Source organism: Danio aesculapii, chromosome 1, assembly GCF_903798145.1.
Source record: "Danio aesculapii chromosome 1, fDanAes4.1, whole genome shotgun sequence".
Taxonomy (NCBI): domain Eukaryota; kingdom Metazoa; phylum Chordata; class Actinopteri; order Cypriniformes; family Danionidae; genus Danio; species Danio aesculapii.
Genome location: NC_079435.1, coordinates 55703482 through 55727201, shown reverse-complemented (window position 1 = coordinate 55727201; position 23720 = coordinate 55703482). Strand labels below are relative to the sequence as shown.

Sequence of the window (23720 nt, the reverse complement as noted above, 5' to 3'; positions counted from 1 at the left end):
TCTATACAGCTTAAAGTGACATTTAAAGGCTTAACTAGGTTAATTAGGCAAGTTAGAGTAATTAGTCAAGTCATTGTATAATGATGGTTTGTTCTCAAAGAATCGAAAAAAATATTGCTTACGGAGGCTAATAATATTAACCTTTAAATGTTTTTTAAAAAATTAAAAACTGCTTTTATTCTAGCCAAAATAAAAAAAATAAGACTTTCTCTTGAAGAAAAAATATTATACCACTGGTATGTAAACTATCTCAATTGTTAAAATTAAAATGTTTATCAGAGGAACTGATTTGGCTTTTTCTCAAGAGCTTATTGTAATTTAAAATTTAAACAATACCACAGTAAAATATTCAAAGGTAGATGTTGAAAATAAATTTCAAGAGTATCACCTAAAAAAAAAATATATAATAAAACTAACAAATAAATACATAAATAAATATGGTACAGCTATAAAATAAATAAATTATTATTAAATTGATGGGTTGCAGCTGGAAGGGCATACGCTTCAGAAAACATATGCTGGATAAGTTGGTGGTTCATTCCGCTGTGGCGACCCCTAAATAATAAAGGGACTAAGCCAAAAAGAAAATGAATGAATGACTTTTCTGGACACTCAAAGCGCTTTACACATTTATTGGGGGGAATCTCCTCATCCTCCACCAGTGTGCAGCATCCACCTGGATTATGCAACGGCAGCCATATTGCGCCAGATCACACACCACACACCAGTTGATTGGTGGAGGGGAGACAGAGTGATGAAGCCAATTATGATTTGGGGATTGTTAGGAGGCGATGATGGACAAAATTTGGCAAATTTGGCTAGGATGCCGGAGTTAAACCCCTACTCTTTTTTTGAAGGACATCCTGGGATTTTTAACGACCACAGAGAGTCGGGACCTCGGTTTAACGTCTCATCCGAAAGACGATGCTCATTGAGCAGTAAAGAGTCCCCTTCAATGTACTCGAGCGTTAGGGCGCACACAGACCGCATGTTGAGCGCCCCCTGCTGGTCTCACTAACACCACTTCCGGCAGCAATCTAGCTTTCCCATGTGGTCTCCCATCCAGGTACTGACCGGGTGCAGTAACTTCAGTGGGCGACAATGAGAGAGTTGCAGAGAGCTAGCTGCTGGCACAACACCGGTTATGGTTGAAATGATGTATTATGCCATTTTTCTGCAGTACTCCTACTGTATACTATTGTAGTATTACTGTACCATTAACTCCTATCATACTGTAACTCATTCATTTTTTTTCTTGGCTTAGTCCCTTTATTCATCAAGGGTCGCCACAGTGGCATGAACTGCCAACTTATCCAGCATATGTTGTATTAAGCAACCCATCACTGGGAAACATCCATACACACTCATTTACACACATACACTATGGACAATTTAGCCTACCCAATTCACCTGTACTGCATGTCTTTGGACTGTGGGGGAAACACAGTGGATGCCCTTCCAGCTGCAACCCAGTACTTGGAGCTATAATACTGCAGTTACTGAAATTTCTTAAGGTATAAGTTTTTGCAATCAATTTATATGGGCTGAATTTAATCAAACAAATTAAGTTGAACGTTACTAAATTTAATTTGTTTGTTTAAATTCAAATGATATAAATTATTTACAACCACTTACCGTAAAAAAATAGTTAAACAAACTAAATCCAAAGAATTGTTTGTTTTCAGTGTGCACTGTAAAAAATCCTGGGTTTCACTCAAACAAATCGACGAATCCATTAAGTTCGATCCATTCTTTTTAAAAAATGTAAGTCTATTGAACATAAAAAAATTAAGTTAGTATGAGTGCAGTGTCAGTACAGTGAGTGTCAGATTCACATCTCTGGCGTTCGGCCGCAGCTCTTAGCGCTAAGCTAATAGGAGCGTTCCTTTTATCATGAAGCAGGAACCCGATCCTCAGACTGAAATGTGGGGCACGAGCGGCCTGCGCTTCTCTGTCAACCAAAACACCTGGCATCACCTCCACCCGCTCATGCCAACACCAAGGCCAACAGTACAATGTGGATCCAGCACTATTGAGCTAAATTTAGCTTTGTGTCGCTCGAAATTTCATTGACATTTACTTTTTTTATACTGGAAAACGTGTAGACATGCTCATCAGTGATATAGTATAAGATTCTGACGGCATGATAACCTAATAAATGACTATAACTTATTTACAGTTGTAAATTCTGACTTAACATTTTTGTTGTTTTGTAAATAAAAGCTAAAAATTATTACATATAAATAGTTTTTATTATAATAAGATGTTAATATAAAAATGTTAATCTTAAATGTAAATCAATAATATATAGATGCAAATGTGGATATACAAATATGAATCATGACTATGTACAGGCAAAAGTCAGTCACCTAACAGAAATAATGTCCAGTATAGAATATAAAGTCATGCTGCAGTGGAAACAGAATGAATATTGTGTATGACTCCATCATGAGCTTGGAGGACTACATCCACACATCTCTGCAATGACTTAAATCACTTCTTAATAAAGTCATCTGGAATGGCAAAGAAAGCGTTCCTGCAGGACTCCCAGAGCTCATCAAGATTCTTTGGATTCATCTTCAATGCCTCCTCTATCTTACCCCAGAAAAGCTCAATAATGTTCATGTCTGGTGACTGGGCTGTCCAATCGTGAAGCATCTTTGCTTTCTGGAACTTTGATGTGGAGGCTGAAATATGAGAAGGAGCGCTATCCTGCTGAAGAATTTGCCCTCTCCTGTGGTTTGTAATGTAATGGGGCAGCGCAAATGTCTTGATACTTCAGGCTGCTGTTGTTGTCATCCACTCTGCAGGTTTCTCGCACGCCCACATACTGAATGTAACCCCAAACCATGAGTTTTCCTTCACCAAACTTGACTGATTTCTTTGAGAATCTTGGTCCAAGTGGGTTCCAGAAGGTCTTCTGCAGTATTTGTGATGATTGGGATGCAGATCAACAAATGATTCATCTGAAAAATCTACCTTCTGTTACTTTTCTTAACTCTAAGTCAAGTTATTATGTGTTGCTCTTACAACTGGGGTTGATGACAAGACGTTTGTCAGTTAGTGTAGACATGAATTGAATGCTTACAACAGTGAAATTATACTGTACATTTATTATTTTTACATATTGAGAATTGATTGGGTGGTTACAAAAAAAAATTGATGATTTTTTGAGGACTTATCGACAAGGATCATTTTTGTTGCATCTTTGATTCTATTTATTTATATGCACTTTTTTTCTTCATAATTTTATCTCATTTCGTTTTTAGGGCTACAGTATTTCCTCCAGAAAAGGACCATTCACACCAAGAGCTTCTGGTCAACCTACAATTCACAATTTTTTCATGTTCAATCCACTTGAAATTGAAAAAAACTGAATAAGTTAACTTAATTCCTTCATGTTGTCCCAACACAAATTGATTGTGTGGAACCCAGCATTTTCTTTTTTACAGTGTACTGTATAAATCTTCTGAGTAAAAGGAATTCCACAAGTCTGAACAAAAGCAGATGAGAGAAGAGATACTGTAGATGTTTAAGCATGTAAAAATGTCCTGACTGATTGCAGGACAGTATTTTCTTACTAGTCTGCACCAGATTTATGAGTGAAAATAAGTCCAGATGTGTATGTGTTGCTCTGAAACAGGTGTGCTCTGTGCAGCGAGCTGATGTAAATGCTAAAAAGACACTTACTGTACATGTGATGTGTATGGCAGTGAAGGGCAGGTCAGTGCTTTTTTTCCTCCTCTTGCTCCAAACGTCTCTCTGGAGGCTCTTATTATGGCGGCATAATGAAATGAGCAAAATCCACTCAGCTTGCAAGATTAGCTCAGATTCTGGACTCGCCAATGAAAGGAGCTGCTTAATTGAAATAAACGAGTGACGACTATGAAGGACAAGATGACAGAGGGATGAAATGTGCTTTTCATTTTCATACTGAGGTCATCGGGAGCTTTGAGGCCATTACGGGTCCTGTTGGGAATGAAAGATGATCATGAGTATATTAAATAGACTTGATGTAGTGAGAGCTTCCAAAACGTCAAAAATTGCAGTCGGCATCGTTATTTCAGGATGATTTGGAGGTAAATATTAAGATAAATTTAATTTTAAAATATTTACAATTATTTAAATAATGCAGTTAAATTCAAAAACTATTGTGAAATGATCATTTTTATTTTAATAAAAAATATTTTTAATAAAAAAATAAATTTATAATAATAATAATAATAATATATATATATATATATATACATATATATATATATATATATATATATATATATATATATATATATATATATATATATATATATATATATACACATATATATATATATATATATATATATATATATATATATATATATATATATATATATATATATATATATATATATATATATATATATATATATATATACACACACACACACTTTTTTAAAATTGTGAAATAATTTCTTTTCTTTTTTGTTTTGTATTTTTTAAATATTTTTAAGAAAATGTAATTTCCATGTAGTACCGTATTTTTATTACCGTAATAATATAATTTTTAAATAATAGTTTTTATTCTATTTTTATATATATTTATTTAATTATTTACATTTAAAATAGATTTAAATATTTTCATTTCATTTAAATAACAGCAAAAGCTAGCTAAAATGACTAAAACTGAAAATAAATGGTAAATTAATAATGATTTTTAATATAATTCATAAAGTATTATCATGTTACCGTATTTCGTATTTAACTGTAATATGAACTGTATTATGCTGTAGTATGACAGTTATGCATTATGTTATTGTATTTTAAAGTTGCATTGTGAAAATTACTATATATTTTACAGTATACAATACTATAAATACATATAGAGCAAGATAAATGGTGCTGTAAATGTAAATAGAGTGTTTTTCCTGTTACTGATTTACAGTAAGTTATTGTAGATTCCACAGGAAATTGCTAACAGTGTATACACAGCACACATATACATTGCGTAAATACAAACTTTTATCTCGGATGTAAATAATCTCGATTAATCATTTCACAACACTGTTTATTCATAATTATATATAATAAGAAGATTTGGAAGTAAATATTAAGAGTATAAATAAAAATAAAATTCTTATTTAAATAATACAAATTTATATTCCAAATTATTGTGAAATACGTTTTTATATCTATTTAATACAACATATTTTTTTTATAAATAAATAAATCTGGTGGAGCAGGAAGCAGCAGTAATCTAGTGAAGTCATGGTGGTCCACACTCAAAATATTAAGGAAAATAAAATTATTTATTTAAATTATACTAATTTAAATTCTCAATTTATTGTGAAATATCATTTTTATGTATCTAACAACAAATATTTTTAATGAAAAAATAATTTTAAAAAAGCAGCAATTTTTATAGTAAAAACCCTTTATAGCGCATGGTGGTCGTCATGCTAAATATTAAGAAAATTAACTGCAGTTCACGGAGATCCTCATGCTAAATAATGAAGATCATCATCAACAGATACAGTTATTCTCCCTCTTTTCACATCTTATCTGTTTTCTGTTCAGCAGGACTCTCACAAAGCATTCAGTCCCACCTAACATCCCTCTTTCTCCTCATCCGTGGGTTAATTAAACTCAAATCGACTCCAGATATATGCAAACACTTTAATGCCAAATTTCCTCATCAGCAAGATTTTTCAAATAGCTCCATTAGACTCTAATAACTCCAGTGCAGGCCCTCCGTATTTAATTGGTAGAAGATGAATTAGTACTAATCAGCAGGAGTAATTATCAGTAATGTCGGATAAGTACATTCTCTCAGTCATCGTTATGAGTATGAAGCGATAAGACTGTATAAAAGGGAAACGGGTTCAATGAGGGGATGTCAGAACTGATGCCATTATTAAAGATGCAGTAAGTTTGACACCCAGTGGTTGAACTAGGTATTGCACGCCTGGTTGAAAACACATGCAAGTGCAGGTTGCCACATTGATGACTCCAACAGGAGCGAGCCTGACTGTCGAGCCCAAAGGCTGATTTAAGTCATGTTCTAGTAAATAATAAAAGCAACGGCAAGCAACAGAAGGAATATTGACCATATTAAAAAGAGTTTTTGTCATAAACATAGACTGTAAAAGATATGGACGTAGTATCTGTGACGTCACCCATAGGCTTTTCTGAAGAAAGCAAAAGAAGCTACAAGTAGGCGTGGCCAACCGTCACCATTTTGTTTGCACGTCATCGCACCTACCGGGGGATACCAATCAAGGGCAAGGAGGTGGAGCGTCAGTGGAGCTACAGACGCCTGCTAGCATTTAGCTTAGACAGGCTTTTCTTTGGGAGAAACGCTTAATACTTCATTACCTGAGACTCGTTTGTGTTCTGACTACACATGCTTGGTTGTACGCTATATCTATAAAGTGTTTAGACTTTTAAAAACACTGCTTTTCTACATTAGAAAAGTGCGAATTACTATTAAATACTTAAAATATAGTCTATGTTATATATAAATATAGTAAATGCAAGGCTATTTATGAAATCCAGACAACACTGTATGACAACGTTTCAGATGACTGTTCTAGAGACTACAGCTAATCAATCTGTCAGATCCAGTAGTGCAGATAGGCGGATATAACTGAGGACCCGGATGGTGAGGTAGGTGTCGCGGACTTCGCCTTCTCTATTTGCCACCCTAGGCAGCCGCCTAGGTCGCCTCTATGGACGCGCCGGCCCTGATTACAGGTCTAAAGAAAATTATAAATGATAAATGATCTTAATTAAAACAAATACATTTATAGAGATGGTATACGTATAAAATTTCACTCACCTGGGAAATGCAGGCCATGTGAATGGTTTGTGAGCACAATTAAGTGCACACAGCATCCTATATCATCTGATAATTTAGGAAATATTTCCAAAAAACAACTGACTGTGTAAAGCCACATAAAACAAAACAAAAATACGATGAATATGCAGAGTTCAGCAGCTAATCAGCCGGAATCAGCTGAGGTGACATGACGATGACCAGCGAGACCTAGCTGTCCCTCAAGTGGCCACGCCCTTAATTATGCAGACGTAATATAAATGAAACGAATGAGTTATAAAAAATTCACCCTCTCACAGTTGTCATGAAGGGTAATATTAGCAGTATGAACCAAAATCGTTCTTTGTACCAGGCTGTAAACACCTTTGTTCTGCTGTAAAGTTGGCCATTTAAACAGTGGGCTCAATAGAAATTTGCTCTATTCTGGAGCCAGGACAAGCTGAATTTCGATGAATTGCAGTTTCAGTTACTTTCCATATTTGCTTCTTGAGGGAGAGCGGGAGGTTGCCGATTGGTCCTAACCAACACTTTGAATTGATATATTAGCATTGTTTTTCAGATAAACAAGAATGTTCAGCATGTTTCGTAAATGTCTGCAAACATATGACATATAACATAACATATGACATATGACATAACATGACATATGACACATGACATATGACACATGACACATGACACATGACATAACATATGACATATAACATATGACATAACATATGACATAACATATGAAGCATGCTCGAGTGACGTCACTGTCACCGGACGGTAGCTTCGCTGCGTTTGTTTGGAGTTTAGATTCGCAATTTACATTTTTATCATAAAATACCTCCTCATTCACTAAATATTTATCTCTCCTACTTGGGGTGAACAATCCCTTAACACACTCATACAAACAAATCTACTTTTAAACGTTCTGTCTCTCGAGCATCCGCTTGGTGTTTGTAGCTTTAGCCTGCTAGCACCGCTGGTCAGCTAAAGCTACCAACCTCTTTTACTCAGACGAGTCTTCGCTGAGGCCAGCTTCCAGCCTCTGCCACTGAGACTGCAGCTCTGCACAAGACGTTTGGCCAGCGGAGAAATTAAAATGGTTGTGCCCAACTGAGCCTGGTTTCTCTCAAGGTTTTTTTTCTTCACTTCCGCCATTAGTGAAGTTTTTTTTCCCTCTCCGCTGTCGCCACTGGCTTGCATGGTTCAGGATCTGTAGAGCTGCGCATCGTTGGATTTGCCCTTCAATATTTGGACTCTCAGTAGTGATTATTAAACCACACTGAACTGAGCTAAACTGAACTGAACTTAAACACTACAAACTGAACTACACTGTTCCTATTTACTGTTACCTTTTATGTGAAGCTGCTTTGACACAATCTACATTGTATAAGCGCTATACAAATAAAGGGGAATTGAATTGAATTGAATATGATGGTATGTTTATGCTTTAGATGAGTCAAAAACTTAATTACAGCACCTTTAAAGTGAAATAAACCAAAACACCTTTTTTATTCATTAAAAACAAAAATGTACAAATTGTGATTTTAACATAACAAGTACCAAAATGTCACAAACAATTTAATGATTCATGATTGAGGAGGCAGTTTATTTACTACTACATATAGAGATGAGAGTTTTGGTTATAGCGTGTGCAGTGGAATCACATTATTTTTCTTTTAATACAACATTAGCTCAGCTTGAAAAATAATAGCAAACCACATAGAGAGAATAAAGTATCAAAAACGAAGAAATAAAATATCATCATGCTTGTTATTTGATTTTAGTTACGCAGACCAGCATCTTGATTTTCATAAAAATATATATAGAAATTGGCAAAAAAAGGAAAAAACGAATATAATTTACAATTAGCTAATAAACTGACCAGAAATCCTTCTAAAACAGCAGTTAATGAAGTAAAACAAGTATAAAAAGATTAAATAAAATAAAAAAAGCAGATTTTCCATAAACATTGACTGCAAAATGCAATATAAAAATATTATAGAAATTAAAATCGATTTTCCAATGACAAGACACACACAGGATTGAACACCTACTGAATATCCATACATATTATTTTAAGTTTAAAGAGTAGCATGTTAAAAAAGTAACAATAATCAAAATGAAATCCACAAAATGTCATGTATTCTTTAATTTCTTGCTATCTATTTAACTAAAACCCCCTTCGTTCAGGAGTTAAACGTGCAAAAACTGAATATAAAGTGGGCGCAGTTGTATATTGTTTATATATTTGAAGTTGGCTCTCACGGGATCCTGTTTTGACTGGCATTGGGACTTCTAATTATAACAAACAGATTATTTTATAAACCAAGGACATCAGGAAGTCTTGTTTCCAAAGCAATGATGCAACAATGTTTAACATAAAAGAAGTGTACTGCACCTAGACGTCAAAAAAGCGAACAAGAAATGAAACGAAAGAAAAATAAACGGCAGAGATGTTAAAACCTCGACCTGAGATAAAAGAGGAGCCGCGAGGACATAAAGTCAAAACAGTTGTTGGAGACTGTGATATGGGATCTGTTGTTTGTTTAACCTCATCTGATTCGTTGTTTTTTGGGAGGACTGAACAAAAATAAAGTGACTAATAAGAGAGTATTACTCTCAAAACATCGGATTTAAGACACTTTAGGATTGATTTAGAGCAAAATTGAGGTGTTTCAGGGAGACAACGTTTCAGAAAAGGCTAAATAAAAACATTTAGTTCAACAAAAAAACGTAAACTGACTGTAAATGTCTTCACATTTCAACATCTTCCCACCATAAGGCACCCAAAATATAAACAAACACACTCTCGGAAAATGTATTTAGGGTAAAATGACGAGAATATTTAAAAATATAGTCGGTAAATAATGATGAGGGGGGAGAAATGACCCTACTAGCCACGGCTGACTATCATACACACATTTGTGTGAATTAAATACGTGCAAAAACGTACATACAAATATACAAACGCTATATATCCCACTTACAGCTGTATGATTCAAGCTTAAAGGGGCAGTTCACACACAAATGAAAAAGAGCAGCTTGTTTACTTCAGACTATCCAAGATGTAAGTGATGTTTTTTTTTTTCTTCAGAAGGACATTATGGAAGATTTTAGCTCATAAAATGGAAGTCAATTGCTTCAGGTACTTTAAGAGTCATAAATAAAGTACATACAGGCAACATGAAATTATTCCTTCCTGAGGTCATGTGAAGTTAACTGATCAGTCTGTGCTGTAAACTGAACATAATTTACTACATAAGAAATCAATGTGTCATCCAGAGCCATACAGTGCGTATTAATTTTGTTTTGCTTGTTTTGTTTTTTGACTCTCAAAGTTGTTTGTTTTTCTGCCTTTTAAGAATATTTGGCTTCACTAATTAGTTCATCCAAAACTGACAATTCTGTCATCATTTACTCTTTCTTCACTTATTCCAAACCTATTTGAATTTCTTTGAGAAGATGTTTTGAAGAAAGGTGGAAACCTGTAAGCATTGACTTCCATATACTTGTTTTTCCTACTCTAGAAATCAATGGTTACAGGTTTCTAGCTTTCTTCAAAATATCTTCTCAAAGAAACTCAAATAGGTTTGGAACAAGTGAAGGAAGAGTAAATGATGACAGAACTTTCAGTTTTGGATAAACTAACCCCTTTACTTCTCTTGTATGTTTGACTCTCAAAGTTGTTTGCTTTTCTGACTTTCAAGAATATTTTGCTCACCAAAGACCACAGTTTCAGGAAAAAAAGGGGTTAGTTCATTCAAATCTGAAAATTCTGTCATCATTTACTTTTCCTTCACTTGTTCCAAACCTATTTGAGTATCTTTGAGAAGATATTTTGAAGAATGGTGGAAACTTGTAACCATTGACTTCCATATACTTGTTTTTCCTACTATAGAAGTGAACATTTACAGGTTTCTAGCTTTCTTTAAAATATCTTCTCAAAGAAACTCAAATAGGTTTTGAACAAGTAAAGGAAGAGTAAATGATGACAGAACTTTCAGTTTTGGATGAACCAACCCTTTTACTTTTTGCTAAAAGAATATTTAGCTTTACCAAAGACGACAGACCAAAAAAAGAGGAAAATTCTGTCATCATTTACTCTTCCTTCACTTGTTCAAAACCTATTTGAGATTCTTTGAGAAGATATTTTAGCTAGAAACCTGTAAGCATTGACTTCCATATACTTGTTTTTCCTACTATAGAAGTCAATGGTTACACGTTCTCACCTTTCTTTAAAATATCTTCTTTTTGTGTTCAACAGATGAAAGAAACTCATAAATGTTTGGAACTACTTGAGAGAGAGTTAATAGCAAGTATTTTTTCATTTTTTGATGATCTACCCCTTTAATGTTCTAGTGAAGAAGAAAAAAAAGTGCATTTTGAATGGTCCGATGCTGAGAAAACGAACAGCACGTGTTTAAAAAATGGGTGAACTGACCCTTTAAACTTGACGTCCAGATTTGAGCAATACAGAATGCGAATTTGGAGCAAATCTTTAACAATCTTTACCCTGTTCACTTTGGAGTAATCCATGGCTGTGTCAAGCTACCATCATTAGCTTTATCTCATACCGTAAATCTTCCAAAAACTAGATTGGTCCCATAATTGTACAAAATTACCTTCATTTTTACACAAGCACTTCAGCATTTCAGCACCAACCATCTTCTTTCTCCTCTAGACAGCTCCGATCATTGGGTTTTTCCGCCGGGGGTCTTGATATTGTTCATCTGCGTATGGGCTGTATCGGTCAGGGCTGGCCGTTCGGTAGTTGCCCTGGTTTAGCGCCTCATATCGCGGTGGCTCTCTGGCTCCTTGATTGGATGACAGAGGGACGTCCTGCCTCAGAGGAGGCCTCTGTTGCGCTGGGGATGATGGATAATAAGCGCCCGGGGTCTCTGTGGGTTTGGGTACGGGCAGACGAGGCGAGCGTGGAGGATTGTCGTAGATGGGGTTCGGGTAATGGACAGGGTCTCTCTGATTGGACCAGTTCTGGTTCGGATATTCGTCAACAGGCTTCTTCCTGGAAAAAAAAAAAGATACCAAGGATAAACCACCATGAAAAAAAGATTTTCAGAAAATAGTGACCTATCACAAACCTGTTTATGATTTGAAAATAATTGTAGTAGTCAAATATCCAGCATTTAATCCAAGTCAGGATTTAAATGACTTCTTTCCCTGTCTTTTCAGGTCTTGACTGATGTACTGTAGTTAGGGCTTTTAAAATTGGGCTCGGTGGCATAAACCAAACAGCATATGGCTTTGGAGCAACACGAGGGTGAGTAAATAACAGTTTTCAAAGTCTAACTTGCAAACCGACACAACCATGCAGCTCCCGAGCACAATTTGCCAGCCAGCATGTGTCTTCTGAAGCCCGTTTACCAAAGACGTCCTGCTGGTCATGCTAGTTAAGAAGCCCAACAAAAAAAACAGCATATCATCATACCAAAACTACTGAACACAATGGGATATCACTGTTGCTTTTGTTGGTCAGTTCTTCATGTAGAGCTTCAGATTCAGGAAGAACTAGAAAGAGATCAGATCCAAAACACAACAGATGCTCTTCGGCAGGGAACGCAGCTTTGTTCAGTTGCAAAATCAAAGAATGTAAGCAGCATACAAACCTCACAAATGCAATGTTTACTGCAACTTCCTGCAAATAAAGCCCTTAACTGTCACTCCCATGTTTAGAACACAGGCATAAAAATGACATGTTCAACTTAAACGATTGCCAGTCTTCAACGCTTCGTTGCATAGACTTGAGCTTGGTCTCATTTTAAAGACGACAGATGTCAGATTGCAGCTGAAGCGGAAAAAAAAAGTTTAAAAAGTTAAATAAAACAAAAGTTATGCGCCTTTATCATAAATAATTATAAAATAATGTTATTACAATACATGAAATGTGTATTTTGCTAAACGATTTAGCCTAAAACTGACAGTAAATCAAAGTAAATTATCCAAGCAATTTTTATTAAAAATTTGAAGTTGATATCTCAAAAAAGTAGCTTTCAGTAAGATTTTGTTTGACCAAAAATGGCCACCAGATGACAATCAGTTTACAAAGATGACCAAACAAGGGCGCCCCCTATGTTTTGAGGAATATGAACTGTATTTGTTGACAACATTTGTAAAGTAAACATAGTATGGGCAATTTGGTGGTAGTCGATTTGAATTTAGCCTCTAAAACCATCTAAACTAAATTTTTAAATGTGGATTGCTGTAGCAAAGTAATGCTTTTCGACTCGGATGAGTTATCCTTGTTGCAAATTAAAAAATAACTGTTGCTCAGTAATATCTATCAGAAATCTGTCACCATATAAGGAAACTAGAAATTTGAAGCTTTCAAATCAAATATAGTCATGATTGCTTTATGTTTAGACTACAATATTATGGTTTAAAAATGTAACCGTAAATGTTCCCATGGGATGTAGGGTGGCATTAAGGGCCAATCCCAATTCTGTTTTGTACCCCTACCCCTTCAAAATTTACTCCTAAGAAATGGGACAGCTCTACAGCACCTGCACACGTCATCATTTGTCATCACGATCTCCTGCTTCATATGAGATCTATGATCGCGACTGCTGAAGTTATCCCAGTTGTGTTATTTTTGGGGATTTATCTTCAGGAAATCACTGAAGGCATATATTATGTTATCAAAAGGATCTAATGTGGTGATAAGATCATAACTGTACTGTTCACACAAGAAACACACAAAAAACAATGTTAACATTATACCAGACACTGTAAAAAGGTCATTCTCAGCCACTAGAAATTATTGACAGGGTATTCAAGTGACAGGGCATTCGAGTGACTGCTGTACATGAGTTATTATTAGGGATTATAGATAGCGAAATTTAGCGGTTTTTATTTTAGCAATTTTTTATAAAAGCATGATGTTAAAACACTATCGCGGTTATGAATGTATTAAAACGTGCTTGTTTGTTGTAAAAATTCGCAATAATGACAAAAAAAACAAAAACTAATTTGTGGATCTCCTGACTTTCGGGTGCAGCTATGCTGCCATTGTACCTGGTGTATTCTGGGAAATTTTCTTTCCCCCTGGTTTCGAGTGTGGTCCTGACAAATCTCAGTTCGAAGGGGTATCTATCCTTACCCCTTAGCCCTACACCTTCAAGATAAAGAGAATTCTCTTTATCTTGAAATGTAGGGCTAATGGGTAGGGGTAGATACCCCTTTGAACTGAGATTTTTCAGGAAGGGGAAGGGCTAAGGGGTAGAATTGGGATTGGGCCTAAGGGCCCTATCATAAACCCAGCACAATAAGCCGCAAGACGTGTTTGACTTGATTTGTTGCTATTTTCAGACCAGCGCAACCCTAATTTTCTCGTTTTGTACCATTTTGTTTAAATAGCAAATCCATTTGGTCCGCTTTGTGGACTCATGAGTATGCTGGTCTAAAAAGGAGTTGTGTTAAGGCACATTGTTGGCACGTTGCTATTTTGAAGAGCTGAAATACACTGCGCTAATTATTTGAAAATAATTAAAGGATTAATTACAAAAAGTATTATGACAATCTGCATTTGTATAATGTTATTATTATTAGCAGTATTATTTATTATATGCATATTTATATTTGGTTTAATAAAAACAAGTTTAGATTAGTCCACATGTCAGGTTTTGGAGACGTCTACATCACTATAGGGCAAAAGAATTGGACTTGTGTTTATATATAACTTTTTGAACACACTTTATTATTATCGTTGATTTATTCCTTTGCCGGAAATTGGAACTGAATTTATAAATAGTTTTGAAACAAATCTTTGCGCTTAAACTAAATTAAATATGTAGGCTAATGGATGTCTTCAGTGGAGTGCGTACAACACTGTTTACTTATCCACGAAAGTAAGAGTAAAGTATAGAGTAAAAGTAAAGAGAAAGTAAAGAGGCCGAATGGAGGAGGCTCGTTCTTTATCCTCATGCTGCAGATGGTCTGTTTAACTGTTTTCTCGCTAGTGAAGCATTCAGTTTTTTGTAAATAGCAAAAGCACCATGGTGTGACGCTACTGACTCTTAAAGGGAATGGGAGATGAGACTCTGATTGGTTAATGCACAGTATGCTCAAAACGCTCCCATAACTCATTGAGAGAATAAGCACAACCCTGTTAGACCATGTGTAGGATGCAGACTGAAATTTTCGGTCCTTTAAATAGCAAAAGTGGATTCGGACATGCCCTTAATGCTTTTACGCCATGAGCTTTAGATTTTGCTCCTAGATTTATAGATCTAGAGCCCATAATGTATTTTAATTTATTACTCTTCCTATGTAAAACAAAACAAAACAAAAAAAAGTCCCGGTGGCAGGATGGTGACAGTTAAGAGGTTAAACATATACATTTATTCTGAAAGAGGGCTGATCTGTGCCAAAAAAATAAAAAAAGGTTGTGCTTTTTACTGCTTTCAAAAAAAAAATACATGTTACTTGCAAATAATAAATGAGAAACATCAGAGTTTGTTGCATGTGATCTTAATATGCAAAATTAATATGAACAAGATAAAGCAGAACCAAAGAACTAAATAAATAAAAGCATGAAGCAGGAGTCTTTACAAAACTACAAGAATAAATGGAGGGCATCTGCAGACTGAAGGCTAATGGAAGCTATATATATATATATATATATATATATATATATATATATATATATATATATATATATATATATATATATATATATATATATATATATATATATATATATGAATAAAACCCTACATTATTGATTTGCATTCTTAATATGCTCAGGGTTGCGGCCTACATTACTTATCCAAATGTTGCATCCCTCTGCAATCCATCAAGCCAAGCCATGGCCTCCAAAAAAACGAGCTGGGAGAAGCCGACAACCTTTATGTCAAACCTGTGCTGCAGAACACATTTGTGAAGGCTTCATGCGTGCAGCGTTTGATGTTTAATATAGTTCAGTCTAAAGCGTGACTGTAGTCCGTTCACTATTTCACCTGTCAGAGTTAGTTACAAACAGTGTGTGGGTGTGTGCAGACTGTGCACCGTACTGTGAGATGTGTGTGTGTGTGTGGTTATAATCCGTCAACAGCGTGTGTGTAGCGTGTCTGTCAGCTCTGACCACCCAAGAACAACTGAAACAGAAATACTGCAGTCTTGAGTCTAAACATTGTGTGTGCGTGTGTGTGTTCATTTAAACGCTGGAGACTGATAAGAGCCAAGCATCAGACAAATATCAGCAATAAGGTTTCATTCTGTGCTTTCTGAGCGCCTGTACTGAGAGAACAAATGCTTCTATGAAGAGTTGTGTTTATAGTAGACTAATAGATGATTACTGTGGAATTAATATGGAATGAACATTTGTTAGAGCTCAGGGTATGCATCCTTAAAGGGATAAGTCACCTTAAAATGAACATTCCCTCACCATTTGACTTTAAACTTTTATGAAAACCTTCAGGGATTGACATGCATAGTAGAAACAATAAATACAGTGGAAGTCAATAGCTGCTAGTTTCTAACATTGTTCAAAATATCTTCATTTGTGTTCAACTGATGAAAGAAACTCAAACAGGTATGGAAGACGTGGTGGATGAGTAAATAAATTACCAGTGAACTACTTTGTTAATTAGATATATAAAGTAAAGTGACTCTATTTACAGAGGCCATTCACATACCACATCTAAAAAGGTATAAAACGTTAGGCATGTCACTTCCTTTACCAATTTCAACTCCTTTCTGCATTCGCGCTCCAATGGTGTCTGCTAGGCAACGATCAACCATTCTCTCAGCTCTGATACAAGATTTATTAATGGATAAAATCACTTAATCAATAAAAGCACTGCAGTATTTGTGTGCGCTGTGCTTGTCTGAGGTAATTAGTCCACCGTTATTACCGAAATGTGTATAATGCATTCAAAGTATGAAGCTGATTGGTTAGTCATCCCTATTTGCGCACACAAGCTGTGCCTCCATTGGAAATAATGAACTTGGGCGTACAAAAGATCAGCGAATCAAATTTACAATTCAGAATATGATTTACTTTTGATCATATATTATATATACACACATTCAGTATGCTGGAGTGTACAGTATGTATACACTCCACTAGCATATTAGACTAGATAGACTGTCTTTTATTGACTCTGTACACATATACAATGTACATTATACTGTATAGTTGTGATGAGATTAAGGCCCAAGCCCAATTCTACCCCTTAGCCCTTACCTCTACCCCTTGTTTTGTGTGTTCACGTGAAGGGGTAGGGGTGTCTCAATTCTCTTTAGCTAGAAGGTGTAGGGCTAAGGGGAAGAGCTACATAGCCCTTGAAAGGGAGATTTTTAGGGACCACACTCGAAACAAAAGGATTAGAAAATTTCCCAGAATACACCAGCTACAACGGCAGCATGGCTGCTCAGGAGATCCTATAAATTAGTATTTTTTTGTCATTATTGCAAATTTTTACAACAAACAAGCACATGTTATAATACACTCATAACCACGTCCGTGTTTTACCGTCATGCTTTAAATAAAACTGCTAAAATAAAAACAGCTTAACTTCACGATCTATAATCCCTAATAATAACTCCTGTACTGCAGTCCCACAACATTCTGACACTCAATGACACTCGAATACCCTGTCAGAAAAGTCTAGTGACTGGGAATGAGCTTTTTACAGTGTCTGCTATAATGTTAATGTTGTTTTCGTGTGTTTACAGATGAATATTGCCACTGTGTAAATGCACAGCACAGTTACGATATTATTGCCACAATATATTGTTACGATACCATGATATATGCCTTCAGTGATTTCCTGAAGATAAATACCAAAAAATAACACAACAGGAATAACTACAACAGTCGCGATCATAGATCTCATATGAAGCAAGAGATCACCATGACGTGATGATATGATGTGATATGATATGATATGATATGATATGATATGATATGATGACGTGTGCAGGTGCTGTAGTGCTGTCCCATTTCTTCAGGGGTAAAATATGAAGCCATTCCCCTTCACACTCTGTTTCAAGGGCCAAGGGGTAGGGGTACAAAATAGAATTGGGCCTAAGTGCATCTCACTACTCGGTGCAAACATGTAAATATATCCTCACAATACAAATCACACTAAACAAGTTACAGTAGACATAACTGCACAATATATATATATAGGTAGGTAGGTAGGTGGGTGGATGGATGGATGGATGGATGGATGGATGGATGGATGGATGGATGGATGGATGGATGGATGGATGGATGGATGGATGGATGGATGGATGGATGGATGGATGGAATGATGGATGAAACGCTGGATGAATGCATGTGTGGATAGATAGATAGATAGATAGATAGATAGATAGATAGATAGATAGATAGATAGATAGATAGATAGATAGATAGATAGATAGATAGATAGATAGATAGATAGATAGATAGATAGATAGATAGATAGATAGATAGATAGATAGATGGATAGATAGATTTTAATATATATATTTTTTATATATATTGTAAAAATATATTTATTATGTGTTGTTTGTCCTGTCTCTGTAAACAAATTCCTCGTACTGTATGTGTGAACATACCTGGCAATAAAGTTCTTTCTGATTCTGAACTGCAGTGTAAATAAAATCAGTAGTTTTAGGGTTTATTACCAGGAAAAAAAAACTATAAAATAATGGCTGTCAAATTATATTACAATAATTATTAATTTACTGTAAAATAACAGAGGTTGAATTACAGAAATTTACATTTAAGGAAATATCTGTAATTCAACCTCTGTTATTTTACAGTAAATTTCTGTAATTTAACGGCCGTTATTTTACAGTTTTTATTCCGGCACCCGAGCAAAAAATTACGGATTTTTTTTATATCGTGTAAACGATAAACAGTGGTGCAAAATAGGGAATGAGAAGGGGTGGGGTGAGGTGAGTAAACAATTCTGAGGTAGAACAAGAGACATACAATATGTAAATGTAAGATGATAAATTAGAAACATTGAAGTTTATATGATATTGATGATTATTTAGGATGTATGATATAATATAAAGCCAATTTAGTGAACTTATAAATCATTCACACTAGTGTATATAATATTCTATTTACGTAGTTACCATCTTAAAAAACCTCTTAAGCACAGTTAATCAACAATACAGGATTGACATGTCCTACAAATGGCATACAATCTGTTAAATACACAAAATATGACAACTTTTTACTGCTGTAAAACATTATATTTACCTATTTTCTACTTAGGTATTTGATATAATCCTCAAATGTCTCGCATAAAGACCATTTATTGTACTATTATATATCCCAGAAATATTTGCACATGAATGATTGATGTGCTGTATAATAAAACATGCCTGTATACACTAGAATATATGTTGTATACCTCATTTAGACTGGGCTATATTACACACACCTCACGCACACTATACTGTGAGATAAACACACAGGGGTTTCAAGCTGAAGTTAGCATACTGTGTGCAGGCAGCTGTGGATTAAAGCAGACTTACACACACATACACACACTGCTGCATCTCTGCTGGGACAGACACAAGTTACAGTCCTAGCCTACAAGTGACCCCGTGATCCACTGACCCAAAGTAAGCCCAGAGGCTTTGGGTCACAGCTGAATGAGCAACGGGTGGCCAGATGTGTGTAAGTGTGCGTAATTGTGTGTGTATGAATAAGCACATGTGTTTGAGATCGGTGGACCTGCAAGTGTGTGTGTGTACAGCCAAGAGATGCAAGTGCTGTTATGGTAAAGGTCGTGTGTGTGTGTGTGTGTGTGTGTGTGTGTGTGTGTGTGTGTGTGTGTGTGTGTGTGTTATAACGCCACATGTGCTTATTTGAACAAATGCGGGTCAAAGCCTCTTTGAGTTCACATTTATAATATGCGATGCAGAACACGAGTGAGCAAACGTCTCTGAGCGTGTATGTATGTGTGTTTGTGTGTGTGTGTGTGTGTGTGAGTGTGTGTGTGAAAGCGACTCTACAGCCTGCGGTAGGTGATGTGATTTAACATACATGGGTCAGAAAACAAAGTAATGACAAGTCCTGCAATCCATCTTTCTCCCGCTCATGCTAATCAACACTCAGAAAGCCGCGCATGTGTGTGTGTGTGTGTTTGTAGGAGCCGTCAGTGAACATATTTTCCGTCTTACGACAAGAGTAAATCAGTTTGCATGCGTTCGCTGCACCTGCCCGAGACGTTGGGAAGGAAATTCCTCTCTTGGCTCCCGGTTTGACCTCGACTCCTGTGTCGTCCCCCTGAGACAGACGTGCACACACACACAATGCCAAACAGCTGGTGGGTGAGGGTGAACAAAGCAGGGTGTGTGGAATTGTAAGCAACAGGATGAACTTACGAGCAGTCAATGAGTGAGGATGGATTAATGGACTGACTCAAGAGTTACGCCAATGGACTAAACAATCGACCACAACCAAAACAAGAGCAGGAAATGACAGCTTACGCTCAGACAGAGAGACTGATATACAGGTGGAAGGAAAGACACTGATGGAGAGGCAATATACAGTACAGATATATAGTTAAAGTCAGAATTATTAGCCCTCCTGAATTATTAGCCCCCTGTGTATTTATTCCCCGATTTCTGTTCAACGGAGAGCAGATTTCTTCAACACATTTCTAAACATAACAGTTTTAATAACTCATTTCTAATAACTGATTTATTTTATCTTTGCCATGATGACAGTAAATAATATTTGACTAGATATTTTCAAGACACTTCTATACAGCTTAAAGTGACATTTAAAGGCTTAACTAGGTTAATTAGGTTAACTAGGCAGGTCACTGTATAACAGTGGTTTGTTCTGTAGACAATCGAAAACAAATATTGCTTAAGGGGGCTAATAATTTTGACCTTTAAATGGATTTAAAATAATAAAAAAATGCTTTTATTCTAGCCGAAATAAAACAAATAAGACTTTCTCCAGAAGAAAAAATATTATAGGAAATACTGTGAAAAATTTCTTGCTCTGTTAAATATAATTTGGGAAATATTTGAATAAGTCTATTCGCCTTTTACTTATTAATATGTCTATTTTTTCCATTGATTATCAATCGCCAGGCGTACCGACTAGACAGATAGATTGTTACAGATGTAGTGATCGACCAGACGAAAGACAGACGGACACAGATATTATACTCTTATAATGACCAATCAAAATACAGACATATATGTAGATAAGTAACATGAATTAGAGCTGCTCGATTATGGGAAAAATCATAATCACGATTATTTTGGTCATAATTGTAATCACGATTATTCAAAACGATTATCAGTTGAAGTCAAAAATTATTCGCCTTCCTGTGATTTTTTTTGTTTTTAGTTTTTTTTTTATAAATATTTCCCAAATGATGTTTAACAGAGCAAGGAATTTTTTCACAGTATTTCCTATAATATTTTTTCTTCTGGAGAAAATCTTATTTGTTTTATTTCGGCTAGAATAAAAGCAGCTTTAAATATGTTTAAACCTATTTTAAGATCAATATTATTAGCCCCCTTAAGCAATATATATGTTTGATTGTCTGCAGAAGAAACTACAGTTATACAATGACTTGCCTAATTACTCTCATTAATTTGCACTTCAATCTGAATGCTTGTATCTTGAAAAATATTTACCCGTACCCATACATACGTCCTCTTTTTCTACGAATTCTCTGCACAACATTAAAAGCATAAGCTAAAAGCTAATTTTCTGTGTTCAGTTTCAACCGATCTCTGCTCACGGGAAGTTTAGCTGCAGAGCTCAAGTTAATGTTACACGATCAGGCCTTTGCATTTACATCAGTTTCTATTCAACTTCTGCAAAAATGCTTCATTAGTTTGCAAGGCATATCACACTCAAGAGAAGAAGTTTGGTTAATATATCACCTTAAGCAATACAAATATAATTGTGTGATGAAAGAAAAAGAGACAAAAAAACAAAAGTATATATTTCTTTTTCCCAACAAAACTTTATAGCCAATCATGTGTGTATGTGTGTACAATTGGTTAGATATATTTAATAATAATATAATAATTCCTTACATCTATATAGCGCTTTTCTGGTCACTCAAAGCACTTTACAAATAGGAGGGAATCTCCTCATACACCACTAGTGTGCAGCATCCACCTGGATGACGCGACGGCAGCCATATTGCGCCAGACCACACACCAGCTGATTGGTGGAGAGGAGACAGAGTGATGAAGCCAATTATGATATGGGGATGGTTAGGAGCCCATGACGAACAGAGGCCAGTGGGTAAATTGAGCCAGGATGCCAGGGTTAAACCCCTACTCTTTTTCGAAGGACATCCTAGGATTCTTAATGACCTTGGTTTAACGTCTCATCTGAAAGACGGCACTGACTGAGCAGTATAGAGTCCCTATTAACATACTGGGGTGTTAGAACCCACACAGACCACAGGTTGAGCGCCCCCTGCTGGTCTCACTAACACCACTTCCAGAAGCAACCTAGCTTTCCCATGTTGTCTCCCATCCAGGTACTCACCGGGAACAGTTCTGCTTAGCTTCAGTGGGTGACCATGTGAGAGTTGCAGAGAGCTAGCTGCTGGCATTTCATCTACAGCACTAGTTCCAGACATTAAGGATATTGAGGATATTTCACCCAAAAAAAATGTATTTACTCAGTATTTACTCACTATCAAGTTGCTCCAAACCTCTACAAGTTAAACACAAAAGAAGATATTTTGAAGAAAGCTGAAAAAATTTAACCATCGGCTTTCATAGTAGAAAAACCAAAAGCTACGGAAGTCAACCGGTACGGTTTTCCAACATTTTTCACAATATCTACTTTTGTGTTCAACAGAGGAGATAAAATCATTAAGGTTTCAAACAAGGAAAGGCTAAGTGAATGATTTTTGGGTGAACTATCCCTTTAAGAACCATAGGAAAAACAAGAGCTGATGGAAGCAAAAAAATCCAAGGCAAAATAAAAGTTTCATTTCCAAACACTGATTTCATTACGGCTCCTGTGTTTCAAGGCAAACAACGTTAAAGCCGAACAGAGTCACTGCGCTTTATTTACTTGGAAGCAAAACGGCAGGCGAAGCCAAAACGCAATATAACGCAGAGTGAGATGTCATGAGAGAATGAAAAGAAATAACCCTGCTTTCCGGTGCCAAGATGAATGAACAAAGAAAAGCACACTCCTTCATGATAATCTGAACCAAAACATCCTTTTTATAGATGCAGAAGCTCGCCGTTTTAAATAAACCAATACTTTTTAATCACAATTTCAGCGGTGCGCTCGCAAGCAGATCTGAATGTTCTCAGGAGAGCTGCTTTTACTGGCAGTCACTCAACTGGTGGTGTTTCTCAGCAGCTCTGCTGTCTGTTCCAGCTACATTGAGCCTTCTCCTTCATTCCAGTCGTTTGCTTTCGGAAAGCATTGTTTTAAATGAGATGTCATTTCCAACGCATGGGACTTGTTTACACTTGGTCATTTCATGTGTTTTATTTCTGATCGAATATTCAAATCAATCGATCTTTATTTCTATAGCGCTTTTACAATGTAGATTGTGTCAAATGAGCCTATCATAAGTTTTAGTAAATTGAAACTGTGTCAGTCCAGTTTTCAGAGTTGAAGTTCAGTTTAGTTCAGTTCAGTGTGGTTTAATTTTCACTGTTGAAAATCCAAACACTGAAGAGCAAATCCATCGATGCGCAGCTCCACAAGAATGAAGACCATGGTCGAATTGTTGTAATATAAAAACAATGTTGAGAGCTAAAGAAGCAGTGTGCCAATTTTCTTTTGATCTTTTGCCGTTGTGTTAGTTTTTGATTGAGCACCTGCCTTTGAGAATCCTAGATGTGCGCACATTTCTGTTTCTGAGGAACAAACTTCACCAATTGACGAAAGTGAAAAAAAAAAAAAAAAACTCGAATAGCTATCTGATATCTGAAAACG

The 23720-nt window shown here is 35.8% G+C and overlaps 1 protein-coding gene across 1 annotated transcript in view; it reads right to left on the bottom strand.

Moving 5' to 3' along the window:
- Positions 1 to 9904: 9904 nt before the first annotated feature.
- pard3ba (par-3 family cell polarity regulator beta a) overlaps positions 9905 to 23720 on the bottom strand; it is a 278096-nt gene continuing 264280 nt past the window's right edge. The window contains 1 exon segment of the mRNA XM_056453859.1: positions 9905 to 11828. Coding sequence (XP_056309834.1) covers positions 11483 to 11828 — 346 coding nt within the window. The 3' untranslated portion in view covers positions 9905 to 11482.